At 41.6% G+C, this 27,995-nt stretch overlaps 2 protein-coding genes across 2 annotated transcripts in view; one reads left to right on the top strand and one right to left on the bottom strand.

Moving 5' to 3' along the window:
* The first annotated feature begins 57 nt into the window (after nucleotides 1–57).
* On the top strand, nucleotides 58–27,991 carry tmtops2b (teleost multiple tissue opsin 2b). The gene is made up of 4 exons (XM_074694342.1): nucleotides 58–919; nucleotides 13,670–13,995; nucleotides 20,120–20,353; nucleotides 26,159–27,991. The coding sequence occupies exons 1-4, from the start codon at nucleotides 553–555 to the stop codon at nucleotides 26,369–26,371; spliced, it is 1,140 nt and encodes a 379-aa protein (XP_074550443.1). The 5' UTR covers nucleotides 58–552; the 3' UTR covers nucleotides 26,372–27,991.
* st6gal2a (ST6 beta-galactosamide alpha-2,6-sialyltranferase 2a) overlaps nucleotides 20,393–27,995 on the bottom strand; it is a 50,261-nt gene continuing 42,658 nt past the window's right edge. Inside the window, exon 7 of the mRNA XM_074694341.1 lies at nucleotides 20,393–23,842. Within this exon, the coding sequence (XP_074550442.1) occupies nucleotides 23,595–23,842 (248 nt within the window). The 3' untranslated portion in view covers nucleotides 20,393–23,594. The remainder of the gene's footprint in view (nucleotides 23,843–27,995) is intronic.

The raw sequence follows: 27,995 nt of genomic DNA, 5'->3' as shown, positions 1-27,995 counted from the left end.
CAGAGTCGTCTTTAAAAGATGCTGGATGTCTGAGCAGCGCGCACTTTGCTATGCACCGCCAATGGATCCGGAGTGTTCACTGTGAGCGCGGATTATAATGAAATCCAAAGTGGAAACTTCTACATGATAGACTTTTAAACATGAAAAAGACAGAGCAAGAATGAAAAGGTAGATCTTTGCTAAATTTGTGCAGATTAGTGACAGTTTGATTAAAAAGAACCCGTGCGTAAAAAGGAGCTGAAATGCGCTGAATTCTGAAAAGTGGACGTGTGTTCAGGTAACAGGTGGCAGTTTCTGGACCCAGTGTATTTTTAGCCTATTGCGTCAGTGTCGTATCTCTGGGATCCAGTGCCCATCTTAACGCTCAAGCATCCGTGGATATGCGTTTTTGTTTTTTTCTTTATAAAATGAAAACATGAAGTGCGATGATCCGATGTCCCAGAGGAAAACGAGCACGAGGACAGAGAGAACCTCAGATTAATAAACTTTTCAGGTTAGCAAAGTGAAAAAACAACCGGTAATAGCGGCTTTGGGGTGAAGACGAGCCGATGAATGGACAGCAGGATGTTTTCTGGTCAGGCTGGTCTGAATTACAGCTTCAACCTGAGCGATGACCAGGAGCTGGAGGACGTGCCTGCGGGCAGGGGGAAGCTGTCCCCGGCGGGCTTCGTGGCGCTGTCCGTGGTGCTGGGTTTCATCATGACTTTCGGGTTTCTCAACAACTTTATCGTGCTGCTGCTGTTTTGCAAATTCAAGAAGCTGCGGACGCCGGTGAACATGCTGCTGCTGAACATCAGTGTGAGCGACATGCTGGTGTGTTTATTCGGCACCACGCTGAGCTTCGCCTCCAGTATCCGCGGGAGGTGGTTGCTGGGGCGCAGCGGCTGCAGCTGGTACGGCTTCATCAACTCCTGCTTCGGTGAGTTAGTTGAGAGATCCCATCCACTATGCAGATGCACATTAAAGTGATGAGACTAAATAAATATCAGCAAAAGAATAAAACTACAAGCAGCAATCCATAAATGTTTTGATAGGACTATTTATTTGTTTATGCAGATTTGGTTTTTAGAAGTTAAGTGACAGAATAAGCCAAATTAGGCTCATTGATGGTGATCTTGTTCTTAAAATGGAAGATCATTTGAGACACCCTACATGGAACAAGAAATAACTGCAGTTTCGTCCGATTTTATCCACAACGACAGCAATTCCAGACATTCTTATTTGTGTTTACATACAGACACAAGGACTGGCAAGCAATACAAGTGTTCTCTCTGCACCTTAATGGTTTTTCTGAAGTGATTAACATAACTCTAAGTTGTGAACAATCTCATTTCTGTTGTTACATTCCTTGTCTGAGGTAACGTAATGCGCAGAATCCATGTAAGTGATAACCTAAGGACTGAAAACTACAACGATTGATTCGGGGACATTTAACTGTGCTGCCTGCACATAAAAATGTGACTGATGCCAGGGGTAGTCTCACCCAACACTTGAAAATAATCAGCTCATCACTGCTCTCTAGTGGGCAAAGCATGTAAGTGGTTTTGTGTTGCTGTGCTGGAATTCCTGACACGGATTTATCTGTAAACGTCTGCATGATAAAGGCATACATCAGTCCTCTTTCTGCTTTGTATGCAGCAGCTCTTTTGCAGCCAAATGTGAGATGTTAGTCTGAGCAGGGAGAGCTGTCAGATGTAATAATCCTGCATCAGACTACTAATGACCTCCCACAGGCTTCTCTTCAGCAGAAACAACTCAAGATGTTTTGCATTACTTCTTGTATTTGACCTTCAGATTAATCTGGTGATTAAATTAGTTTTAAAAAAGAGTAATATTTCTACTTCGTCGACTAAAACCATTTTTTTATTTCACACATAAACAATCACGCCCACCCAGCAAGTCCTCAGAGCTGCTGAATGCTGTTAAATCCCTTCATCAGGTGGAGGAGTCAGAATAGAAAAAAGAAGGAGTGCACCGAGCTGAGGGCCTGATAACCTTTGACCCTCGAGGGTCCAAGATAAGGGGAAAAATTAGTTATTGATTCTTGAAAATGTACTTGTTTGCTTTTTTTGTTATCTGTAAAGATGGATAGATATACTGGGGGCGTTCTGGTTGCTGGTTTGCACTGCAAAAAATAAAAAATGTTACAGTTTGTCAGTTAAATTTTTTAGACTAAATATCTCAGAAAACTGAATTCATGTGGCCCTCTGACTAGTTCTGCATTTTCTTTAATCTTAAATTCAAAAGTGCCAAATTTAGATGACAGGACTACCAAAAAAAAAAAAGAAGAAAAGAAAACACCCAAGTTGCATTCACACGAAACAGATAGCTGGAATCAAGTGACAGACGAAGGTTTTCCCTTTGTTCGCGTTCCTCAAAGCTGCTTTTTTGTATTCCTGTTCACATCAAAACAGTAAGTGTCACAGAGTTCACAGAGGCTATACGCACAGGTTCAATCTATGTGTCTGATATTTTACAGATGAATGAACCCCTGCTGGTCTGCTCAGGCAAACATCATCAGCGGATCTCCTTCCTGATTGGTTATCACTGAAAGTGCAAATTCCCAATATCCAATAGTTCCTGTGTCTTTATGTTAGCTTTTCTTATATCACACACATGCAAATGATGTAATTCTTGTCTGGTGTGAATACACATTAAGATGTCAAGCCTCGAGAGATTAATGTGAAGTATCTACACTGCAAAAAAACTCAAATCTCAAATGAAGTTAATGTTAAATTTTTTCTTCTTTTAGATTAAGATACATACGCCTGACTAATCCAGGTATAACACATGAACATAAATTGTTATTGGCTGAGTGTAAAAGTATCTACCTGTGAAGTGAGAAAATTTGACTTTGCTCATTTATTTATCTATTTTTTTTTCTTAACAGTATCAATTTAGCTCATAATTTTTGAAAGTAAAATCTTGAACAAGGTGTCTTCACTTCAAGCTCTATGAATAACTGTTTTATTTTAACATTTTAAATTCCAACTTTTGAACAGTGTTTTTCCTTAGCTATGAACTTTGATTGTGCTAATGCCAAGATCTTAAAGTGCTCTGTATCCTCCTTTTCTTCCAAACTCAACATGTTCTCTGCGTGAGAACTGAGTTTTTGCAGTGTAGATGCCACACACAGAGATCTGAGGCTTCAAATTAAGGTTTTACGCATGTTTTACAGATGTCTTTGATGCCTTACCTCAGATCTAACATTCATTTTGTAAATGAACTCTTTTAATCTCATACTCCTGGGCCTCACAGTCACCTGTCTTCTTTTATAGAAAATTTGACCAATGGTTCATTGGCCATCGCCCAAGGACTGTAGCTGTGTAATAGACCTCCACTGTCATACTAAATTGATAGAAGCTGTTGTGAAAGTTTGCAGTGAGAAAAGAGTTTATTTCCTAACACTGAACTATGTGCGTGGGAATATAAACATCGGTGTAGTGTGGTATGCAGCAGTGGAGATAACGCCACAGGTTGATGCATTTTGAAGGCCACATCTTCAGCTGTGAGCAGCAGCTTTGTCCAGTGTTGTGTTTAATTTCACTGTAAAATCCAACACCTACACTTTATTTGGGTTCACAGATGAACCGAGTGTCTTCACTACTCATTCAGGGCAGAGTGGAGGCTGTTTGTAGAAGCTGCTGCAGAGCTGCTTGTGTATGAGCCTCTTGCACAGACTCACATTTACATTCAGCACAGATACTGGAGCCATTTACAGTCCTGAACAGGGTACTTGACTCTGGCTCAGAGATAAACACTGCAGGTATCTCATCTGGGCTCTCAATTTCTGGAAAGATTGAAACTTTACTTATTATTTTTCATGGGCGAGTTTTTTTATTTTTACAGATTTGAGGGAAAAGAATAATCTGAGAACATCTGAACCCTCCTTGTGCTTTTTCAAATCTTACATTCTAAGTATTTTTTCCCACCACCCTCTCTTTCAACATCAACATTTATGTTTTCATATTCTCTAGCTCTGAGTATTTTTGTGTTACAATAAATCAATGTATTGCTGGTGTTTTTGCACCTGCTGCTGTTCATTTGTCCAGACAGATAAAATAAATCCCATGTTGACTGAAAGGTATTTACATTTATTTGAAAAGAGGGGAAAATAGGTTGTATATGTCTTACTGTGTTTTTGAAATCAGCGTGTGTCTATTTTGACTTTGTGTCCCCCAGGCTCCCGTAGTTGGTGGATTGTGCCGTGTTTTTGTACTCAGGGCTTAACTCAGCAGGCTTCTGCATGCTGGAGTCCGTCTCTATCTTAGCGCCGCTCTCCGAGTCAGCTGGGCACCCAGCACCAGCGGCCGTGTGCGATGTTTGTTTTGCAACACCTGCGGACTTTATCTGCACAGGATTTGGCAAGAAAGTCAGGACATTGCTTTTATAAATGCACTGAGGTGTGCAGCTTCAGGGCTGTGGATCAATACAGGAGGTGCAGCCTTGGCAGAGAGAATATCGGAGGAAAAGTGATGTTATTGCTCCTCTATTTATAACTTAATAAAACATAAATCAGCTTGATGTTTCAGGAAAAGGTTTGTGTGTGTCTGCAGGCAAATTCACTGTGATGCTTAATTCTCATTCATAGGAGAGAAGGCTGATTCCTTCTCATTCTCGTAATGATTTTCTGAATAGGGCTCAGGGGGCAGCTGATCAGCGTGTTGAATGTGCCATCAGATATAGGGTTGGTGGTTCAATACCTGCCATGAAAAAAAGGCCTGAAAAATCGTAAACAAGCAGAAAGCTTCTCTCTTTTGAGGCCAGTTTGTAGAGGAACAAACAAATTAAAGAACTTTGTGTAACGGCAATGTGGCCAAAAAAAACTTGCCTTTCTAAAATGTGCAACTTCTCCAGGCCAATAACTTTCACAGTTATGAATTTATATTTCGACCTTAGTTAAGCGTGAACAGCCACTTCCACAAAGGAGAGTTCAAGATGCAGGAGAACAAAGACAAGAGAAACAATCATAACACTTGGGACCGAAAACTTCCAGTTACTGCATTTTAAAAACACAAATCTAAAATTTAGAGGAACTTAATGAAACCATCTTAGAGAAAAAAAAAACACCATAAAACACAGGTCTCAGAGCACCTATTCCAACTCCACACCAACTGCCGAAGACACAAAAGAAGAGCAAAGCGTTAATGCTGTGCTACAAGACCTTAAATTTTCAGCAGAGAAAAGCTCCACAGAGACAAAACGTTAGAACTTTGGAACATTAGACTAATCCAAACCAAGCATTTAAGAGGACATGGGGATAATGTGCCTTATAATAATAATAATAATTATAATAATAATAATAATAATAATAATAATAATAATAATGTGGCAGATTGAAAGTGTAAACCACATTCATACCTGACCTGAATGATTTATTTCACCCATAGGTCTTGAACCCTTCCTTCAGTATTCCTCACACACAACACGTCAGAGGAGCTGCCTCCACACTGTGGCCCGCTCCTCAGCATGAGCCCTAACTCACACCCCACACCATATGATCTGTGATGATTGATCACCAGCTGGTCACGGCTGGTTTCAAACCAGGATTAAATTTATACCACCGAGGGCAGTGAAGAAGCTTGAAACTGGTTCTTCAAAGTGTCCAATTTTCCCCCATTTTCTCTGTAAGTCACCTTTTCAGCCCGTTGCCCATCAGCAGGTGGAGAGCTGATGGTGAAGCAGGCATGATGTAATGCAATGACTCATACATGTGTAGTAGTATGATTGATCACAGCTTTAGGCTGTATTTAAACAGATGTTTCGTAAGTGCCTCTTCCGACCACTCACAGGATGTTTGTAGAGCTGGAAGAAAAACATGCTAATCTTGTTTCTTTGCTTTGGTGTCAGATTGACTCAGTATGTCAAAAATGACTTTCAGGTGCAGGCATTTTAGATGCATTTAGACCATGATGTTCCTTGCTTCACTGCTGTCTGGACTTTTCAACAGGCAGGCAATGACCCAGGCTCTGACTCATACAGGGGTGGCATGATGTATTTCTGTACCTGATATCCTTTCACATGGCTGTTTAAGTGCAGACACAGGAGTGTCATACAGAAAATACGCCTGCAGCCTCTTTAAACCATCGCTAAACCACCACAGCCTCAAGAGGAACTGCAGTATTCAGCACTTCTGTATTCACTCATTTCCAACCACTGAAGATAACAAATTCTATGGTAGGCTAGCTACACAAAAGATGGTTTTTCAAAAGTTATTTTGGGGATTTATGTCTTTAATCAGAGAGGAGAGGGCAGAGAATAGAGCAGGGCCACCACTCCAGGGCGAACCTCATCTGTCGTGACTTAGGGTGCGTCTCAAAGCAGTAAACTGCAGTCTCCAATCTCCTCTCTCCTCAGCGGGGCAAGAGGTACTTTCTGAGTTGCCATGTTGAAGGCTGTCCCAAAGCGATAACTGTGCTTGGAGGAGAGAGGAGGGAGGAGGGAGGAGACTAATCGGAGGAGCTATGATTGAGGAAACAATCAAACAAACAATCAATTTAAAAAAGAGGATCAATTCCCACTTCATAACTGTTTAGGTTATCCAATGAAATAATTGTAAAATAAGATACAGAATAAACAAATCCATATGTGATCGGTTATTTCTCTCACTCCTCTTGATCCTCTTTATCTTTATGACGATAATTTAAATCTGAGAAAAAAAGTTAGTCAGAATTAAACACTTGTTTTCCTTGAGAGTTTCTTAAGTTTTATTCATGAGCATGAAGTTATAGAGTAAAGAATAACTTGATTTCTATTGTCACTGAAATCTAATAAATAATACCTTTTTGAGACACAATAAACTGTTATATCAATATTTTTCAGAGTTCACGCTTAAATGCCCTCTAGATATGGCTAAATGATAAATAATCTAATAAAGATGCATTTTACTGGTCAAGTGATCCATGTTTTACTGTTTATGTTTTATTAAAGTTATTACAGCACACATGTGCAGACACACAAACAGCTATTGGAGCTGACTGACAGATGATCCAGAGGTGATCAGCTGATGCCGTCATCACTGAAACATGTCGCTTCATGTTGCGCTCTGGAGGAGAGGATGTCCCATTGCTCTAAAAAACTCCTCCATTCCTCTCTCCACTCTTCATTTCTGCCTGATCCTGTTTGTGTTTCCACAGGCAACAGTGCCCTTCTTGGTAGGCGGCGTATTGGCCGGATGCCGATAGAAGCCGACTGTCATGTTCAAATCTGGTCTCTCTCCGGGTCTTCTGGTGGTCAATAAGAGCCCTGAAGGGCTTTCCTCAGTACCCCTCTTGGGCATGCCCCTGCATCTCCAACCTTAATGTTTACAAATCGTGCTTCTTGTTGTTTCTCTCAGGGAAAGGAGTCAAAATTAAGACTTTAAGTTGCATATGGCTATATGACAAACATTGACATGAAGGTTCAAAATTACTTGCTGAATGATTGATTAGTCGTGTCTGAATTGGTGGTCTGTTGGGTCTTAGAGTGAGAGTGACACCGTGACAGAAAAAAGACCTTCACCAGAGCGGCAGAACATCCATCATGCTCCTGTTTCTCATCACCAAGCGACATGACGGGTCAGTCAGAGAACACCAGACCAACAACCTGTCAGTCAAGACACTGTACTAACCAAAGTGCTGAAAGCTGTGATACATGAGAGTGAAGTGATGAGCTGATCAGAGGAAGAGGCCTCATTTTTCATGTTAACAATTACAGCCTGACAACAGCAGCATGTTCAGTGTAAGAATCAACTTGCACGTACTGTTTTCTGGAGAAGTACTGTAGTGCCCCAAGTCCTTTGTAGCCTCTACCGCCTGATGGTGGGTGAAAATTTTGACGTGTGTCGAGTTTTATATAATAAACAATGCAAAAGCCATATGTAACATCAAATAAAAAACCTTTTAATTTCTTGTCTGCTCCCAATAAGCCTTAGACATGAGATACAAAAAATAATACAAAGAAAACCTTAGCACAGTGGAAAACTGTGTGGCTCCTACACCTTCGGCCACCTTCCACTTGCAAATAAAAACAACAATAAGACAAAAGGTAAGACATGGCTCTTACAAGTTCACTTTGAAAGGAATGCACTGCAGTCTAAGATGTTTGTTCCTTTTTTTCTGCGGTTGAGTCGAGCGGGTAATAACAGAGCGAGAGTTTGACCCCTGAAAAGGGATCTTTACAGTAGATACTTTCTCTCTCTGCAGCATTGATGAACAGTTACCACAAAAACATCATTGATTTTGCTTCGCCTCCTCATTGCCTTGGGTTTCAATAAAACAGTCTTTCAGATGGCAGAGAAAACAGCTCTTAGAGCCTGACAGCAGCTTTACATCGAGGGCGTCTCCAGGGATTTTACTACCCAGTCAAATGGCTCAGGACAAAGGGACATTCAATCCTGTGTTTCTTAAAGGTTAATATGATGTTCAGTGTTTTCAATGACCTGATTGGATTCCAGGCAGACCGTAATCTGAGAATTGATCAGGCCTGTCGATGTGGTGATTATCACTGATTATGTGTAATTGTAACATCCTTTGGCCGGCTCATTTTGAGATGACTGATGTTCCCTTTGGTTACGCTGAGCATGAAATATTTTGAGCTAACAATAATGCTGTTACGCTTTGCTTGGCAGCAAATGGATTATATTTATCTCTCATTTCTGTGACACAACTGCAGGTGTTATTTCTGTGCAGGTAATAATGCTCCACAAGAGGAATGGAAGCTATTCCATGGTTGTCTTTTCTTTGTGTTGCACCAAAACAAGCTCTGCTCCCTCGCATGGAGTACATCATGCCCCCCCCCCTGCAGCCCAGAACACTGTGTACCTTTACCACCATGATCCAGCAGAAAGCATACATTGCTATTACAACAGTTCAGGTCGTGTCCAAGCACCGTGTTCTCTCTACTGTACTCGAAAACCAAACATTGTAATCTAAAAGTCAGATAGTATTGTGTGTCGTCTGCATGCAGCAGGATATCAGATTTGAAAGGAAGCATTCACTGATTAAATTACACAAAAAGAGCAGAACCAACATTTCCTTTGCCTTTGTGAGTCCTCTGACCTGTCTGGGGCTCCCTGCCTCAACCTCTCTGTGTCTACGAGGAACACAGAGTCGTTTCAAAAGGTCAGATATACGTAGTTTCATGTAATGAGAAGGTTAAGTGGCTGCATTATGTAAAGCAGCAGGGCATGTTGTAGGAATACGTTTGAAGCAGAGTTAAACTTTACTACATCAGATGTGTTTCCTTATGGTTTTCAGTGCGGCTGTGTGCCGTGCTGTTTCCTCCTTTACATCTAAGTGTGAATTAATGGATCTGACCCTTTCATAAACTGGGAGAGAGCTGCATTACTCATGCTCGAGCGTGTTGAGTGTGCCATCAGATATAGATCAAGGTTTGTCTTTTATTACTGCGGCTATGTTGCAGCACCTGCAAAATAAAGCACAGAAATTGCTCTCTGGTCACCACGATTTTTTTACTTTACGCCTCTCATGACAGCTTTTGTGTGAGAGCTTCTGTGAATTTATGACGCACATGATACTGCATGAGTCTCCTGTATCGTTTCAGCTCAACAAGTCTCAAACAAAAACACTCCAATCCATGAAACTGCATATTGAAAATAATCCTTGTGCGCTGATCACAGAAATGGCCAGTCCAGACCTGCCTGTGATTTCACAAAGTGCTGCCCTGCTCCTCGCTCAGCAGTTGAACTTTTAAACCAGCTTTCATGCAGACACTCAGGCTGATCACTCAGGTGACGTCAGCCAGGGTTCAGTGCTTAAGGCTTACACGTGTGTTTACATCATAATGCAATTGATGGGGGGATTTTCATGTAAACTGGATGTGAGTTGATGCATTCTCTGTATCACAATACTTTAAATTAGCTTTCTAAGCATTGGAGTATGCATCCATTATAAACAGAACTTTAATTAATTTAAGTTTAATTATATCAACCAAGCCAAAACAAGCAGGTAGTGACCTTTCTTTGGTTAAAATACATCAGTGATGCACACCTAAGAAAGAAGCTCAAGAGATAGCAACTCCGGTATTCCAAATCAAGCGTCCATAACTATAGAGTTGATTCCCAAAACATTCAATTGCAGTCAAAGTAAAAGCTGACAAGGGGCTGACATCTTAAGTAATCAACTATATACCAAATGCCTTTGTCCTGTCAGCATTAGTGTCTAAAGATAGATGTGGAGCTTTTGAAAAGCATTCTTAAAAGGTGTGTCTGGGTTATTAAAAGCTCCTGTGATGCTTACGAGACAGTCTGGAATTAATGCAAAGCTTTATGAGCATAAAGAGGAGACATCACTGTGTGGTTATTTCTGATGCATGAAATTGCTAAGACAATGGGAAACAGCCTCTTGCCAAACACCTTCACACCATAAACTGCATAAAATATGGATGTAGTCTTCGCCATGTCACCAATCTGTTCTTGATGCAGAGTAATGCAGCTGATTGTTGGCGGGGGCCATGTTGGATATGACACTGGAAATGAGCTTCCTTTCTAAAAGCTATAGGACGCCTGTCAGTCACACAAGCTGGGCTGTATCTCTGATTGGACAAACTTGTGTTTCTTATATCTTCTTAACCACTGAGCTGGAAAAAACTCCCCCCTGTACAGTGTGTGCCCATAGCAAAAGTAACATTTTAGACCTAAGCCACTTTTTTAACTAGACTGTAAAACATTTTATAATACTGTAAAAGTCTGTTTTTTTTTCTAGTTTTTTTTTTTTTTATTTTTTTTTTTTATTGCAGATTCTCGTCGAACAGCAATGTTTGTGTATTATAGCACTTCTGCATATGCCTCATTTTTCTAAACCAGATGCTGCCCCTTGGTTTACACGTGTACAGCATCAGTGACAGGATAGCATTTTACATGCACATGTTGTCAGATAGTCTGTGCTACCAACAGAAAAAATCTAATCTAACATCCAAATCCAAAAAAAGATGGTCTTTTAGGCTCTCTTGGAAAAACAGTGTAAGCTCCCTGTGGGTGCACAGTGCCACCAAACCTGTCTATTATCAGCTATAAAGTTTCATTTAGGCTGTACATGCTTGATTCTGGCTTCAGGTTTACAGCTAAAATACTTTCTAATCTAGCCAACGTGTCCACTCACAGTGGATCTGCTGTGTCCCTGCTCCGGCAGGTTGCAGCAAATATGCAGGCCTCTGAATTTTGCTGAATGACAGAGCTGTGTCTCGTCACTTTATAAACAGCAGATTGAGCGGGACAGGATGTCGTGTACTAAAACCACCAAAAGACAACAAATTACTTTCAAAATAAAAGCACCAGTGTCAAAACCACAATGTAGTTAGTTCAACTGCAACAACAACCCAAGATAGTGAGCAGAGCCAGGCCAGGAGTCAACAGGTTTGAGGTTTTACAGACAAAGGGGTATCTTTACTAACATATGCTAACTGTTCAAAATGGTGAAAGGTATTCAAAAGCCTGGTGTTGAGCGACCAGCAGAAAATGTTAAGCTGGTAGCATGCAGTCTTTGGAGACACTATTCACTCCAACATTTGATCTTTTTCAACCACATTTTTCTGTCATATCTCCTGTAACTACTTTTTTTTTTTTTTTTTTTCTTTTACAGTATTCAGCCCTCTGAACCTCAGATCTGTGATACTAACAGGTTATTAACATGAGGCTTTTTGTACATGTGCTTCAGAGTTCCTTGTATGGTTGTTGAAGAGCAGGTTGTGTGTAAAGGGCAGCACTGTTGGGGGATGTCAGACATGATCTATCAGGTAGACGTTGTTCACAGTGGGTCATTCTCGCTGCTGCTCCGGTCATTTACACCTAACCTTTGTTCCCTTTTACTATGAAAAATGCAGTCCCGTGTGTCAGTGAGGTAAACGCAGAAACAGCAAAGAGGAATCTGTATTTTTCTGACCTCGTTTCACTGTTTATGGATGTTTTACCGCGTAACATTTAATACCTCTGCAGGGGGGAGGGGGGGTGAGTCAGCTGATACACTGCCTCCACAGAAAATTTGATGTAAATAATGTTGAATCACTTTGTATTGAAATCTAAATGAAAGCATGAGTTTAATTATGAGTTTTCTGTGGGTGAGAGTTTGTGTTGGTGGTGATCTCCCCAAAAATGAATCTGCGAAGGTTCAGGAACTCCAAAGAGGGGAACCCAGAGTATTTCAGGAAGCCTCCATCCTCCTTGGAATACACTGAAGCTGCTTTTACCATCAGTTTAGTCCGTCGGTAGTCTAACACTAGTGTCCTCTCTCTTTGTACTGCTGAAATGGTGCGAGTCGGACAAAAGATGAAGCTCTATCTTCCTTTTCATGTGGCACATGAAGAAACATGTTGCTGGGTTGAAAGGTTTGGAGAGACACGTACCCTCTCAGATGCTACTGTGATGAATTAAACCTGATGGAGTGTCCTCTGAAGAGGGAAAAAACATGGTGAAATCCTCTTCCGGAGAAAAAAAAATAAAAACATGGAAACATGTTGGAGTGTTCTCTCCACTGTGGAAAACACGATGAAGAGCTCTCCTGGGTGTCCTCTCAGGCCTTAAAGGGTGCCCCGTATGTTTGACAACTCACTACATGCTGATGTATTTTTTGCCCCTCAGGCAGCCTGAGATCACCGCTGTGGATACAGTTTTACACTCTGTGTGAGCGGAGGATGAACAAAGGTTGAAGTTTGGCTGATTTTAATCTTTTTGTCCGTGAACAAACAGCCTCAGGCACAACGCGTCGAGGAGGAAGCTTTTATTTTAATATGCAATGAAGAAGCTGGATACAAGCAGGGGCAAACACAAGCCATGCACAGAACCTCGAAACATCCTCCCAGGTTTGCTCGGCCTCTTGGGAGCTTGTGCAGCATGAGAATTGTGCTGGAAGTCAGGAAGACTTTCACAGGAAGACTTTTCCTCATTTAAAGTCAGAATCCTAACCCCTCAAATCCCCTTATGTCGGCATACACGCTCACTGTCACAGCGTTTGAGCGTTGTTATTACTGCGGCCGAGAGTGGGGAACACTTTGTTGTCATTCTGGGTGATTTACAGAGCTGAAAAACAGGGCTGTCACTGATAATTTTTTTTTTCTGCTTGCTCGTTGTGTCACTATGCTTTTTGAGGCTTCAAAGCGAGCTCTGGTGTACTGTAAGTACAAGGTGACACATGTGAGATGTTTCTGAAAAAATACACAGCCAGTGTGTACAAAAATAAGTCTGCCAACACAAACAAGAGGCTAGCTGTAACCTTCAATAGAAACCCATCAGAGTGCACATATAAACCTGCAGAGTTAAGAGGAAATGGTGCAGTACCAAATTCTTCAATCAGCAAATTTAATTAATTTACTCAGTGATCATTTATTAAGTGGAGTGGCAGTGAATGTGTCGTTATTTCGGTCCCCTACTGTGATAATCTCATAAAAAAAAATCTGTCATTAACTTTTTCTCAGCTGCGTTCAAGAGGTATTGATTGATATTTGCAGTCACAGATCTTTGAGTTAAAGATGCAAGATAGTTCAAGGGAAAAAAAACGTGAATCATGTAGATCTGCTCCTGCACATGGCCATCAAACACTGCATGTTATTTTGAATGCAAACACACATCAGAGTTTCCATTTTTAATTATTTTGAGTGCACTGACCCTTTTAAACCCAACTGAACATATATTAATGGTGATGTTGATGACTCACCCCTTCCTCTCCGTCTCTCTTAGGTATTGTTTCGCTGATCTCCCTGGTCATCCTCTCCTACGACCGATACAGCACTCTAACTGTTTACAACAAGCGTGGGCCAGACTACCGTAAGCCCCTGCTGGCCGTCGGGGGCTCCTGGCTGTACTCTTTGTTCTGGACTGTGCCCCCTTTGCTGGGCTGGAGCAGCTACGGCATTGAGGGGGCGGGGACCAGCTGCTCCGTGTCCTGGACGGTTCGGACTGCTCAGTCGCACGCCTACATCATCTGCCTCTTCATTTTCTGCCTGGGGATACCCGTGCTGGTGATGATCTACTGCTACAGCCGGCTTCTATGGGCAGTCAAACAGGTAGGTGCAGAAAGGTTGTGTGCATGTGTCTCTTTGAATGCTTCACTTCTCTAACGAACTTTAAAGTCAGAGACTTTAGGTCACATAAAGTGATATTTGTCCTGAGAAGAGCAAACACCCGTCTGCAGTCCAGAGAAGCCCTGCAGAAAGCAAGTTGGCCACTGTGACCTTCACCAGTCTTTGCATACTCACAGACCATGAAACAGCCTGGAGACCAAATCAAGCATCCTCTCACTCATGAAGCCACGAGCGTTCAGGGAGTAGGCCAAGGAAGAGCCATTTTAAGCAGCATCTCCTGGGGGACAAGGAAATATCAGGAAAAATCCAAGTCTTCCTTTCTGTATCTGCAGGGACAAAAAGAAAAGCTCTTTTTTTCGTGCCTGAGGGAGAACTCAAACCCTCCTGGGATGGCAGGTGTGTGTGTGTGTGTGTGTGTGTGTGTGTGTGTGTGTGTGTGTGTGTGTGTGTGTGTGTGTGTGTGTGTGTGTGTGTGTGTGTGTGTGTGTGAGTGAGTGTGTGAGTGCACATATAGTAGTGTTTGCCCAAGTTAACCAGCATGACCCAGAAGCTGAAAACGCACCAGTATGGAAGCAGTAAACCATAAATCTGAGGATCTATTTTTACAACCGTGTTACCTCCCATGTTAGTTTCTGTGGATAGATTGAACAAAAATGAGTTAAAAAAAAAAAGAAGTTAAGATTGGAAAAAGATCGCTAAGACACTGTGTCAGGATTCTATTTTTATTATCTTGACGGTGACATTAAAAAGCACATGTTATCTATTTGAAGTTCCTTTAATCTGTGCAAACAGCAGGAGCAAAAATTGTTCTGTGAAAATGAAGGAGTCACGCTGATTGTTTGAATGCAAGTTGTTGAAGTCACTGTAAGCAGTTTCCCTATTGGCTGGTGTCCTATATCATCTGTCAGAATGAGTTACCAAGGTAACACCAAGTTGCAACTCAAGTCCTAAAATATGAAGCCAGAGCAGAAGTGTTCATGCCTGATTCTCAAGTGTCCACTTGAGGCTGTCAAATCTAAAAAAACATAGCATGAGATCGTCACGAGATCTTCATGAGACTTGCTGAAATGATGAGGTCATTTCATCAGGATCTACTAATTGGTGAATGAGACCTTGAAGGGACCTCAGACACCAAGATGTGCCCATAGCTTCACCCCCATTACCCCCAACAGACCTCCAGAGGGCTGGCCAATCAGAAGGAAGGGGGTTTGAGGAGCAGGGAGTCTTAAACAGGCAGCAGCTGAAACAAAACTTTTTAGACAGAGGATGAACCAAAGGTTTTCCAAAACATTTAAAAAAAGATTTATTTCAATCTGTAAATCATGTACAGCTAAAATACATTTTTTTTAAATCCCAATACCCCCTCTTTAATGTCAAGGTGAATAAAGAAATAAAACTTTTTGAATCACATCTACTGAAGAGAAATCAAAAGATTCAGATAGTTTTCTCCTGTTTATTCCCTGGCCCCCGTACATGCAGCTTGCTCAGTCTGAAAAACTTGAACCCATCTAAAAAACTCCTCAGACCTCGTCCTCTCCAGATGTCCTGTCAGGACCACTCGTGCTCTCATAAGGTGAAAGAGTCTCTGCCACTCACACAGACAAGCTGTGATTTTCCCCTGACGGCCTCTGACGGCTGACAGACTGAAGCAGCTGGACGGTGACAGATGTGATGTTGTGACTTTAATGCAACATTTCAAGTTTGATGGATTGTGAAATCTGTGTACATACATCAACAGTAAACATCAAACAGGCTGACAGTCCATAGATCACAGGGATATCCATCACAGAAAGTTATAGCTGCACTCCACACATCAGCAGACAGACCAGAATGCATTGCTGTCAGCAGACACAACAATCATGTGTGTGGGTATATTTAGCCTAGCTTTAAAATTCTGGATTTTTCTGCTATTTTGGGATTATTTCACTTAAATACAATCAAATGAACCTCATTCACAGCTGCATATGTTGGGTGAAACATGTTTTGTTAAGCCTGAGAAATTTTCAATCACAATATCAACACTAATCCTTCTAAAAAGACGTTTTTATAAATCACACAGTGCATATTTAACATGAATATATTAAAGGCTTACCTGATCATCAACCTGGGAGCATCGGTCAAAGCTCGTGAATGCAGCAGAAGAGGTTGTTTGAGAGGGACAACATGGGACTTTCACCCTGTGTCCTCCTCTATCCACTGTCCTGTCCTCTCAGAGTAAAGGCTGAAAATCATAACTTCCGAGTCTGGAAAAAAATCCAGAAGATGTCCATAAGAAGAGCTCAAAACAAACAAACAAACAAACAAACAGCAACAAAGAGGAGAAAAACTGTTTGTTTGGGACTGAAATCCACACAGGGCAGCCAGACACAGGTGGAACTAATGAGGAGCAGTCAAGGTGGAGAGGAAATACAGGAAGTCAAACACACAAGAGGATATTACAAAATAAAACAGGAAATGAAGACCAAATGCACATTGAAATATTAGTAGCAAAAATATGTGTACTCCTAAAGACTCCTTCACAAATGAAATGCAGTCATTAAAAGCAGCCGAGGATCCACTAAATGTTCGCAGATGATGGTGTGTTGACACATCTGACATAAAAAGATAGAAAGATAGATGGTTGTTTTTTTATTTCTGCACAGCCATTCTGCAAATCTACAAACATATATCTTCCAAAGCCAGGTTTTCAGAAAGCCTCAGTGCTGATAAGTCACTTTTTTTATATCAGTTGGATAGACGAAGAGAAAGTGCTTTTCTTAATCTCAAAGCATACTGCCATTTCAACGTATTCTTAATACCAAACTTTGAATAAAGACACATCACCCCTGCAGAAATCAGTGCTCCGGCACCGCGAGTAGCTCTGATGGGAGGGTTTGTGTCCTCTTTAGCCCGAAGCAGAAAAACCTTTTTGTGAACTTTGTGCATTTTCTAACTTAGTCATTAAAATTCATGACTGCTGTAAAGAACTCCCTCATTGTTATTCAGAAATGTTTGTAGTGCTCTGCAGTGACCCCTGTTACAGACGACAGACTAATGCAGTTTTTCATCTCAGCAATACTGTCACTCTTTACACTTTGCAACTTATAACTTCTGCCAGAATTGCTCCTCTAATCAGATAGCACTTGATATGTTAAACAAAAAACATTCAGTGACCTCTGCAGCTATCTGTAGAATAATGTCTTTATAATAAGTTATCTACACAGACAGGAAGAAGCTGAGAGGGACCTTTTAAATTCTTTTACACCAGTGACTTTCATGCGCGTCTAAAGTCTCCTTTGCACCAATGTGCACAGGGAGTTTCTTGAAGTTCCCATGGAGAGATTTGCTTCCCCCTCAGAGATTTATTCGTGAGAGCAGGGGTACGGGGAGGGTTAGCAGAGCAAGGCGCTAAGCCTCAAAAAGCTGAGCTGCTGAGGCTTTGGACCTCAGGCTTTGAAGTGCTGCTCAAATAAAGATTATCAGAGAACATTTGCACAGTACACAAACAGAGAATGAGAAGCAGATATTACTCAATTATTATTTTTCTGGGGTTTCCTGGAGCACTTTCCTCCGACTGCTGGGCGGCTTGTTCCTAAATGAATGATGTTTTCTGTCAGTGGCGACCTTCTGATGTCCGTAAACAGCTCTCACAAAGTGCTCTGCTCCTGTAATTAGCTGTGTGTGGGCCACATCAGCTGAATTAGATGCACTTTACTTTCATTATTTTGTTCTTTCAATCTTTAAGCACCTGATGAGGTGAAGCGCTTCAAGAATGCAAGTCATGTTCAAGAGCAGAGGGTCTGAGGAGTTTTGGCAGCTATATTAAAACATAAGAAGATACAAGATACAAGGGTAAACAAGTTGAGGATTGGTCATTAAAAAGCTAATCTGAGGTTTCATAAACAACAATTGTTAAATTATGCATTATTTCTTTCTCTGGATTTATCACTGAGAATCTGGCTTTGAAAGGAAGCTGGATGTGCGTCATTCGCATTAATATCTCTGTCGCTGACCTTCACCTGCCCGCCTATTGATGGTTATGAAACGATAATTTATTGTGGACAAAAAGGTTGTGTTTTCTGAGTGAATCAAGCATCTGCTGTCTGTTCAGAGCATAAACTCCTCCTGATCACAAAACAAACAAGCTGGAAATTGGTTTCCTTTATTTAATAAATGAACATTTGAGTCCTGTAATCCCACCAGGTGCACACACTTGAAGAGCTACAGAACGAGAACCAACACTTAAATATATTGTTTGTTATACATCGCGCAGACCATATTGTACATTCCTGTCAAATATCAGAGGCATTATGGGGATTTCTCTCCATCTGGGGGATCCAGCTCAGCTTGGCTGCTAAATCTGGCCCTCAGCTTGTTGTGTTTCATTAATGCAGCCTTAGTTTGTTTTTATAGCCTGGTGTAGAGCAGAAAGGTGGACTCTTATCAAAGCACAGGCTCACATTGCAACACGTCTTTGAAAAAAATATTCACTCTGGCTGTTTTCTTTGTTTGTAGTTCCACTTGTTGGTACCAGCTGCACATGTTCATTTTTCTAGGCTGCTTCAATGAAAGTGATAGTCGGAAAATTTCTTTTGTGTGTGAGTGTAAAAGCCACTCAAAGGAAACTCAAAAGCAGTCCATTAGAATGGAATGATATTCAAGAGGACTGTCTCCAAGGTTACATATGGTATTTTCAGGAGAAAAATGTGAAACATACTCCCTGGCAGCAACTATAGAGAAAGTACTCAGAGCAGAAAAAATTGAGATTTTTATCCAACTTCTCCAAATGAAATTTGGTAGAAGAATTCAAAGGAGAGAACCAGAGTCCACACACTGTTATTCGATGTCAAAGTTAACAAAAAGTCAGTGCATGAAGAGGGGGCTGCGGTTGAAATGGCTGAGTGAGATTCATCAGAGTGAGCAGAATAATGGCGAGGTGTGTGTGTGTGATAAATGTCACGATGCAGCCAGTCGTCACTCAGCCACTCACTGAGTCATTTATCACAGCGAATGAAAGAAACAGCTGACAGCAGTTATCCAAGACTCCACCTGGATAACAATGCTTCTCCAAGTGGCAATTCCTGGTACTGCAACCCACCTGTTTGCTGTTGATATGACTGGCTGCAGATAAAGGTATAAAATGCAGATTTGTCTCTACAGGAGGCAGATAAAGCCATGTATTACACTAGTTTTATCTTTAAAGGCTGCATATCAAATTATTCCCAGGATTGGGAAAGGAAAAAATTCAGTTCAAGGACAAAGTAGTCATGCAGCAGCCAAACTGTGGGGAAATCAACTTTTTGCAGCACTGGTGTGCACCCCCATGGCCCAACTGTTGAAATACTCAGGCTGAAGAGCCTTCCTGTTGTCAAAACACTAATCCTCTCTTGGGTACAATGAACACATAAAACTGCTCCCTTGGCTGGTTAAAATATGATACACTGCCCTCTTGGGTGGCAAAAACACACACTGTATGTGCCTCCTTTCTTTCATTTTGCCCCTGCCCTTCAAAAAGTCTGTGCACGCTACTGTTTTACAGCACAAGACTTCTTCAGTTTGAGAAAAAGAAGAAAAGGAGGGACTGGCTTCCTCATGTCCTCCCAAACTCCCAGAAATAAACCAGACTGACAGGAAAATGATAACAATTAGCCAACGCAGCCATCCGCTAAGAGAGAGGGGGGTAAAATACATGTTGAAATACAACTTCAAAATGAAGCCTGCATGGGTAGCAAACACCTAAGAGCTGAGCAGAGCTTGAGTTTTACCTTTTCTCACAGATTTGAAAAACAGGTTTGATTAAAATTCCCTTAAACTCTTTATCGTTGCAGCTTTTTTGAATTACAGCCTGTTTGGAAGATAAGCAGCCATCAGTGCTAGAGTACGCTTTAGAGGATTTGCAGAGTTAACTTTGAAGTCTTCCTAACTCAACACTTCTCTTTTAAGTGTTCAAGGTTTAAACCAGCTGAAATGAAAGGATCCCCTTGCCATCTCCAGAGATAGAAATGAATCAAAGCTGCCATAATTCACTTCTTACAAACGCAGAGAGCACTTCCATGCTAGGATGACAATTATGAAAATATCTCTACCACATGGTCTCTTCATTAACCCAGCACGGCTCTCTCCATAGGTGGGCAAGATCAGAAAGACAGCCGCCCGGAAGAGAGAGTACCACATCCTGTTCATGGTTCTGACCACGGCGGCCTGTTACCTGCTGTGTTGGATGCCTTACGGTGTCGTGGCCATGATGGCGACATTCGGGCCACCCAGCATCATCAGCCCTGTGGCCAGCGTGGTGCCTTCACTGCTGGCCAAGAGCAGCACCGTCATCAACCCTCTCATCTACATCCTCATGAACAAACAGGTGAGTCACACACGAGCAGCTTCACAACAACTTTATTTACACCGTAAAAAAAGACAAAATTACAACTGCTGAAATCTATTTTTTTTATATCAGTTCAAGTGTAAGAAGAAGAGAATCACTAACAAATCAAAATAAAGAAAGAAAGAAAGAAAGACACCCTAAGGCTGCTGGGAGCGAAACAGGACTGTCACTCTTTACGTCCAGTCACAGGTGTTTCTTGTTCTTCTTCCTCTTTTTAAAGTTTGAGGAGCTGCATGGAGAAACTCTTTGATTTACAATCCTTTAGAGGCAGTGTGGTGCAGCGATTCCCACAGTACTGAGTAAAAAAAGACATGAAAAACAGACTTCAAGTGAAAAAAGAAGAGAGGGGAAAATGTAAGAAACAGTGTTAGCACTTCTGTTCTCTTCTCTCCCTTCTTAACCACCGGTCTTTGAGAAAGTCAAGGGATTCAAAGTGAGATCATTTTCCACATCCCTCCAAAAAAGTAGTAGCACCTAAGACATCCTGCTACCACGAGTCTCCCTTAACGTCCATACTCAACCCTTCTAAGACATCACAAGGTGGAATTTGGCACAAAATTCTGATACCAGGATGAAACGCACCTCTTTAAGAAGAAACTATTGTGAGTGTTGCCAAAGGTTACGTTGCAGCACAGTACAGCACGGACAGTTTGAGACTATTAGCCCTGATTCAGATTTTCATGCTCTGTGCACTGAAAGTAATCAAAGTTATTACCAGAAATACACACGAGTTATATGTTCAGGGGTTCGCACCTTCAGTGTGTTACAATCAAGAGTAATAAACATCAGGTCATTTTTATTTCAGCAGAAAAAAATACAGCAGAACGAAAAAATCTCCTCAAGAGTCAAAAACTAGTTTCTTCAGACTACTTCTTCTTCTAACAGTCCTCTAACTGCGTTTGACTTCACTGGTTTCAGGACTCTTTTTATTAACATGCAAAACGATCCGCCTGAAAGCCGGGCTGGGCATCAAACCAAACCACTGTTTGCAAACAGATCTCAATAAATCTGTCGAGTATGTCACAACCAAACATGTTTGATATACAAAATCTGAGCTCGTTAATCAAGCCTCACAGTTAATTCAAGATCTGGTTATTTTTTATATTGGAAGACAGAAAGGTGTTAAAGTAACACAGCTGCACGGCACCGCAGTAAATCCTTCACTGAAACTGAAGTGACTCAATATTTGCCCAATTTTATTAAATAAGACTTTTTTTTTCTTCAATTTTTTGTTTACCATTTTTTTAAAATGCGCCTATTTAACTTAGTCGGGGATATTCTGTTAGTGCTGATTTTTGCGCCTCCTGGGTATAAAGCAGTACAGAAAAATTTGATCCCACTTTGTCATCAATGTATAAATCAGCTGAAAACTTGCAGTTGAAAATAAAGAAGGCTGTTTCTTTAAATCAGTGGCTTAAAAACGTCATAAATGTTATTTTCAGTTAGTTTAGTGACCATTCAGGAAGTCCTTGCAGGAGCTTTAACCCTAACCAAGTAGAATTTCAAAATAAAACGCGGTATCATGTCATCCAGCTGTCAGTTTACACCAGAAAACTTTGTCAGCTGATTCTAGTTTTTTGCTTAATATTGGCATCATATACAAAAGTGACTTTGGAGAACAAAACAAAACGTTGAGTTCAAATTCTGATTGATACCCAGCCCTCTTAACAACAAATAATGCAAAGGCCCAGGTCCATCTACAAACTACAACAACAAAGCCAACTCCACATACTGGCTATCCAAAGAAACACTTCTTGTCTCACATCTTTTATCAAACCACAACCAATGGCACAAGAACATTTTGTAGAATATAACATTTATCAACAAAAACCCTCTGCTCATGAGCATTTTTTCAGTAATCGCCGAGTGAACAACAACCTCCTCCCTTTCCCGTGATAAGCAAATAACTCTTCACAGCTCGTTGCAGATGCTGCACTGACCAACTGTAAACATAAAATCATCCTCGCTGGAGACGAAGCAATTTTGATGATAATACCATCTTAAATTCCTCTTTTATTATCGTCTCCGCCAGTGGCTGCACACAGGTGCACAGTGCTGTTGGAGGATCCAGGAAATAGGAGACATTTATAGATGCAGGAAATGAGCTTAATGCTGCCATTATAGGACTAGAAAATAACCCTGCACAGATGCAGACCGTGAGAATACATTCAATAAAGAGTGAACTGACCACCAAAGTTGGAGCTGCTGGTTGCTGACGCAGAGCTGTGAATCCCCTGATGCAGCTCGCTCCAGCATCATGACCTACTCAAACACCTCCCACAGCAATTAAACTCCATGTTCCTGCAGTCCTGCCACTGTTTGTACTGCATGTATCTGAACAGGCACAAGGCAACCCATGGAGCGTGTTCAGTCGACCACTAGGCACAGGGCTACGGCTGTTCTGAGCACCAAAAATCTATTTTGGCCTGAATTAATTAAACACTAAATCCTAAACCTGGCGCTTTCTTTCCGTCTGTTCTGCTTTTTTAATTAACTAACTTCAGCCTCTTGACACCACCCGGCTGGCAGAGTAATTTAGTGAAAGGCTCGAAAAAAACAGCTGTTTGAAAATAAACCCTCCAACAACAGAAAAACTTCTAGCTTCAGAGATCGAACAGGAATGTTGAACAGGTAGCGCCCCTGTAGAGCGGTGACGTGAACAGCAATACCATGGCAGAGAGCGTCACACGTCTCCTTTCCACCTGCGCCTTCCTATGCATGTGTTATGGATGTGTACATTTAAGAGCATATGTTTTACCTCGGACATTCAACACAGATGACTTTTTCTTTGCTTATTCCACAACAAATACCCACCGCTATGAACAGTGGTGTTTCCTAAAGAAAATACAGTTCACACCACTGAAACACACCCAGTTATTGAAAATTCACTTGCCTGTCTAAAAACACGGATCTGTTGCTACCCTAGTCAGCTTCACAGCTAACGTGGCTCAGCTAAAGCAGACAGAAATGTCTTTTTCAGCCCCATCCTGGAGGCTCTTCCTGCCAGTCTCTGGTCAGGTAAACCATCTTAATGAAGACAAGTCCTCCATGATGATCCCGCCTGGAGGGCTATGGCTTATGTTCTTCAAGGGTCTCATTTCAAACTTGTAAGCTCCAGCCTCCGTGTCTCCTGTGGCTTTATTGCACCTCCCCCTTTGTCAGCCAGCGAAAGGCTCGAGTATGTTTGTGTTTTCAGGCTCAGAAGGTCAGCATTCATATCTCAGATATCACAGTTGATGGTGCTCAAGCCTGGAAGAGTGACCCGCCCCTTCCTCCTCAGGTCCCTCTCGGGGCCTGTGTTGATCCTCTGGATCAGGCTCTTCTCGTACAGGAGCGGATGGTAGGCACCCAGAGTACAGGCGGCATCATAATAACGCTCGTGGTAGTGGCACAGGTCTGTCTGCCTCATGGAGGGGATGTACTCGTACACGTGCACCTCCTCGCACAGCGCCATCATCAGGAGGATGCCTGAAACAGTAGCAGAGAGAGAGAGAGAAAAAAAGACATTTTATGTCTGTGTCCGAAAAGTCTACTACAGTCTACATTTCATTAAAAAGGGAACAGCTTTCAGCTCTAACATCTATAAATCCACACAAGACTTATCAAAAAGACCAAGATATGCTCTCCAGCAGCAGTTAGCGAGGTCTGGATTTCACGTTTCACTCTTCAAACTTGGTAAAACTGTGAGCTTTTTATTTTTCAACCTACTGTACATGATTAATCTGCTTGTAAACTCAAATTAAACTGCAGAAATAAAATGTTGGACAATCTGATTATGTAAAATGAAGCTGTTGTAATCTTCCCTGAGCAGCTGCTGCACACACACATTTATGAAAAGCATTAATCATAAAATCTCTCCAGGATCAGCACAGAGTCAAAAGTCAAGGGTTCAGGTGCTTATGTGCTTTTTTTTTTACGTGTGCATGTAAAGTTCAGCGCTGAAAAAGAGCGCGCACCCTCAGCAGAAGCCTGCTTCAGATAAGGCTGGAAATAGAACTGAATGCATAATAAATGAAGACCGTGAGTTTGCCGGCCTCAGCATGCTCGGCGTGCTATCGCTCATTTATTGTGCTACATGCAACACAAAGAGAGCAGTTACTTATACATGTTGTTTGCTGTTGTTTCTTTTCATTCCAGCTGGCTATGTATGATTTATTTTTTCTGAGACAATTTTTATTCAGTGCACATTTCTCTGTCTTTTCCATCACTGCCTCAGTCGTTCTGGGTTGATAACGATCAACACAAAACAAGCAAAGTAAAATCCTTCAAACAGAATGCTGAAACCTGTCGTGATTGTGCGGGATTCATTTATTTCGCTGCACGGTGTGTTTTTAAAGGAGAGAGATGTTTCTTTTTCTCTTCGATCTTAGAGTTTTTATGCATTGTTCCTTTTTGTGTTTTGTCTGACAAACTCTTGCTTCAGTTTCAGGTTAATGAGTCAGACGACTAGCAATACTGAACCCTTATCTTGCTGTGATATCGCTGTTTGTTTAGGAATGTGCAGGATTTGGATAAAGTTGAGTTTTATGGTCTACAAACTTAGAAATGAGCCAAAGAAGTGCAGTCACAATGCTATGACATCAAAGCGTCAGTAGACACAGAGTCCCATCCACAAAAAGTCTAATGTACTTTGGGACATTTTCCTCAGAGCGTGACGATTGACTAACGTTTTTCCCCCCATCCAGCTTTACCTAACTGAGTCTTAAAAATACACTCTGGAGCTCTAAAGTGCACGACACGAGCAGCATTTATCTCCATTTATGGGCCGATCGTGATTATTGTGCTCCAAGATGTCCAAACCATAAATTTCTTCACTACTCATTTATCTAAACAGAGGGATGTCGCCTGTTGGGCTCTCAGACCTTTTAGTCTGATGGGTTTGAGTTGCCACAAAGGTCAAAGTGTTCACAATGTGTGAGCGAACGTGTTTCTTTGCAGCCATTAAGGGCCATTTTCTCTGCTCAAGCTCCACCACTTCCCCTCGACTATAATGACATGAAAGTGCTCCGAGGAACAGTTTCTGTCCAATCAAACTTTGAATAACACACCTCTTAAAGATGGTTAGTCTGATGGAGTCCAGGAGTAAGCATGTGCACTGCATTAAATAACCCAATCCAAACCAATCCACTTTATCATTTAGCATACTTTATGAACTGAATGTTTCCAAAGTGTTGCACAAAACATCAATTTAAAACAACAACAAACTCAAAACTAATAACACCAAGGAAATATACTAAAACAGGAATACATAGCTAAAAGTAATAAATATAAATACTAGATAATAGAAATAAATAAAGTAATTAAAAAAAACAGGGGACCAGACAACTCACACAGTGTGAAAGCTTAGGAATAAAAACGGGTATTAGGAGGAGACTTAAAACACTCCAGTGTGGGGGCTGTTCAGGGGGCAGAGTTTAGGGCCTACCACAGAAAATACCCTGTCCCTCCTGGTTCTAAGTCTCGTCTTAGACACTACGAGCTGGACCTTGCTCTCTGACCTCAGGGCATGCACTGGTGTATAAATTTAGATCTGGTCGCACCTGAAAAATAAATAATAAACTCTTAAACAAGCTCTAAAATTAACAGGGAGCCAGTGCAAAGACACAGAATTGGGGTAATATGTTCATGTTTTTCGGTTTATGTCAAGTCTTGCCACAGAGTTCAGGACTAGCTTACATTTTGGTTTAACTTTTGAAAAAGGACGAAGGCGACAGAAGCATGATTAACAGCAGTGCTGACCTGTTTGTTGAGTTTAAAATGATGACAACAGCCCTCTTCTCTCAGTTCTACAGGTGTTTCCTGATTCTCTTTCACTGCGACCATTGGTCAGCAGAGAATGGCATGTCCATGCCCTCCAAGACCACCGTGATCCAGCTCAACCGCAGAGTCTACAGCAACACGGTGGCCTGCACCGCTCAAATCTCCACTGATGCTCCCAATCAGTGCTGCAGCACCCCCAACACCAGGCACACCAGCCCCCCTGAGGTCCAGAGTTAAACCTGGGCAATCTGACCAGCCGGAGCTACACTTAACACCTGCAATGTGAACTTCTGTGGAATGTGGACTAAAGCCAGTTGTATTTTCTCCGTGAGCTTCTGTTTGTACAGAGAAGAGTCTTTTTGTCTGTTTTTATATTTTTGGTCAGCCGTGTCCCAAATAAATCTGTTATCTGCATCATAAGGCCAAAAAAACCCTGAAAAGCAAATCTCTCCTTGACCGTGAGTATTATCTGCATCCACTTCTCCCAAAAAGCTCCCCACAAATTTAGGATTTCAGGGGCCTGAGATTTGCCCCCATTGAGCCACAACGTGAAGTCCAGAGCTGATATCTGGTGATAAGAGCGCTCTTGCAGGCAGCCCCTACTTTGTCTAAAGAGTGTTTGAAGGGTTTAGCTTGAGCCTCTCTGTGGGCCAGTCCAGCTCTTAAATGGAAAACTATTTATTTTGGGGTCTTAAGAGCATTATGATATTGAAAGGATTGTCAAAAACTGTTTAAATGTTATTTTTAGTTTGCACTCCTCCTATTTGGAAGTGGAAGCTCCTGATCGAACACACACCACAGACTGTGTGTTTGTATTTTTGGCAGTGTATTGCACTCCTGTAAGCTGTGAGTTTCCTCAATATGATTTTGAGACAAAGCACAATTTTTCTCAATCACATTCCAAAAACATGAAAATGTTCAAGAAATTTTCCTCAGGAGGATCCTGTGGTTCGTCTGTATCCTGATACTTTACTTTTCCAGGTCCTGTTTCAAAATGTCTTTTTCTACAACACAAACTCTCCTGTGCCTGTTTTCTGTTGCTGTTCAGTTACTCTGTCATTGTGCTGCTGTAACCACCGACGCTTGATAATCATTTGTGCTTCCTCAATCAGTGCGTGAGTAGTTCGATGTGTTCATGATTTAAAGCTTTGTCCTTTCCTCCAGCATCTGCGCTGTTCTGTGTGTAAATGTTGCTGAATCCTGAAAAACTATCACACAAAGACTGTTCCTAACTTTCAGCGTGTATATACACCACACTTTCATATTTTCGGTGCTTGATATTTGCATGATGATTTTGTTGCATGTTCAATCACTTTTAGATGGATCGGAAACTTGATGAATATCACCTTGATTTGATGCAAGCAGCCTGTAGGACACAAGGACAAATATGGCCACGATGCCTTATAGGAAAGGGAGCTTATGGGATGCCACATACTGTGCTCATTAAAACTTTCAGACTCCTCTCGCCTGGAAAGTGTAGGCCGCACAGGATGCTCGACAAAAGACTAACGATGAGCCAAGAAATACACCAAGTCATGCCTAAAGAGGAAAGTGAGCACTTCTTGAACATCTGCACAGCTTTTTCCCACCTGAGGTTTCAGAAGGTTTATCCAGGAAGTACAACTTCCACAGAGCATGTGCAGCAGCCTAGCATGGGCATGCATGAGTTGCTGTACAGGATGGTGATGAAGCGCTGCTACGGGACAGTTTGGATGATCTGATTGGGCGCTGACATGAGTTAATCCCAGCTGTGACTGACTCTAAGTGATGTGGTCATTTCATTGTGTGTCACTGTTGGTTTTTTTTGTTTTAATAAATGTTATTGCTGTGAAGGAGAATCGTTTTGTGGCTGTGTTTTGAC

Source organism: Halichoeres trimaculatus, unplaced genomic scaffold (genome assembly GCF_033239565.1).
Source record: "Halichoeres trimaculatus isolate MK-OKI-2021-1 unplaced genomic scaffold, fHalTri1.1 fHalTri1_scaffold_19, whole genome shotgun sequence".
Taxonomy (NCBI): Eukaryota; Metazoa; Chordata; class Actinopteri; order Labriformes; family Labridae; genus Halichoeres; species Halichoeres trimaculatus.
The sequence above is the reverse complement of the archived record's forward strand: the minus strand, read 5'-3'. Positions and strand labels throughout refer to the sequence as shown.

What these genes read in the sequence shown, in the direction of transcription:
- tmtops2b (XM_074694342.1), top strand. Translation starts at nt 553, where the DNA reads ATGGACAGCAGGATGTTTTCTGGTCAGGCTGGTCTGAATTACAGCTTC. An exon ending in CTTCATCAACTCCTGCTTCG is followed by an intron (nt 920 to 13,669) that starts GTGAGTTAGTTG and finishes CGTCTCTCTTAG; the next exon opens with GTATTGTTTCGCTGATCTCC. An exon ending in ACATCCTCATGAACAAACAG is followed by an intron (nt 20,354 to 26,158) that starts GTGAGTCACACA and finishes CTCTTCTCTCAG; the next exon opens with TTCTACAGGTGTTTCCTGAT.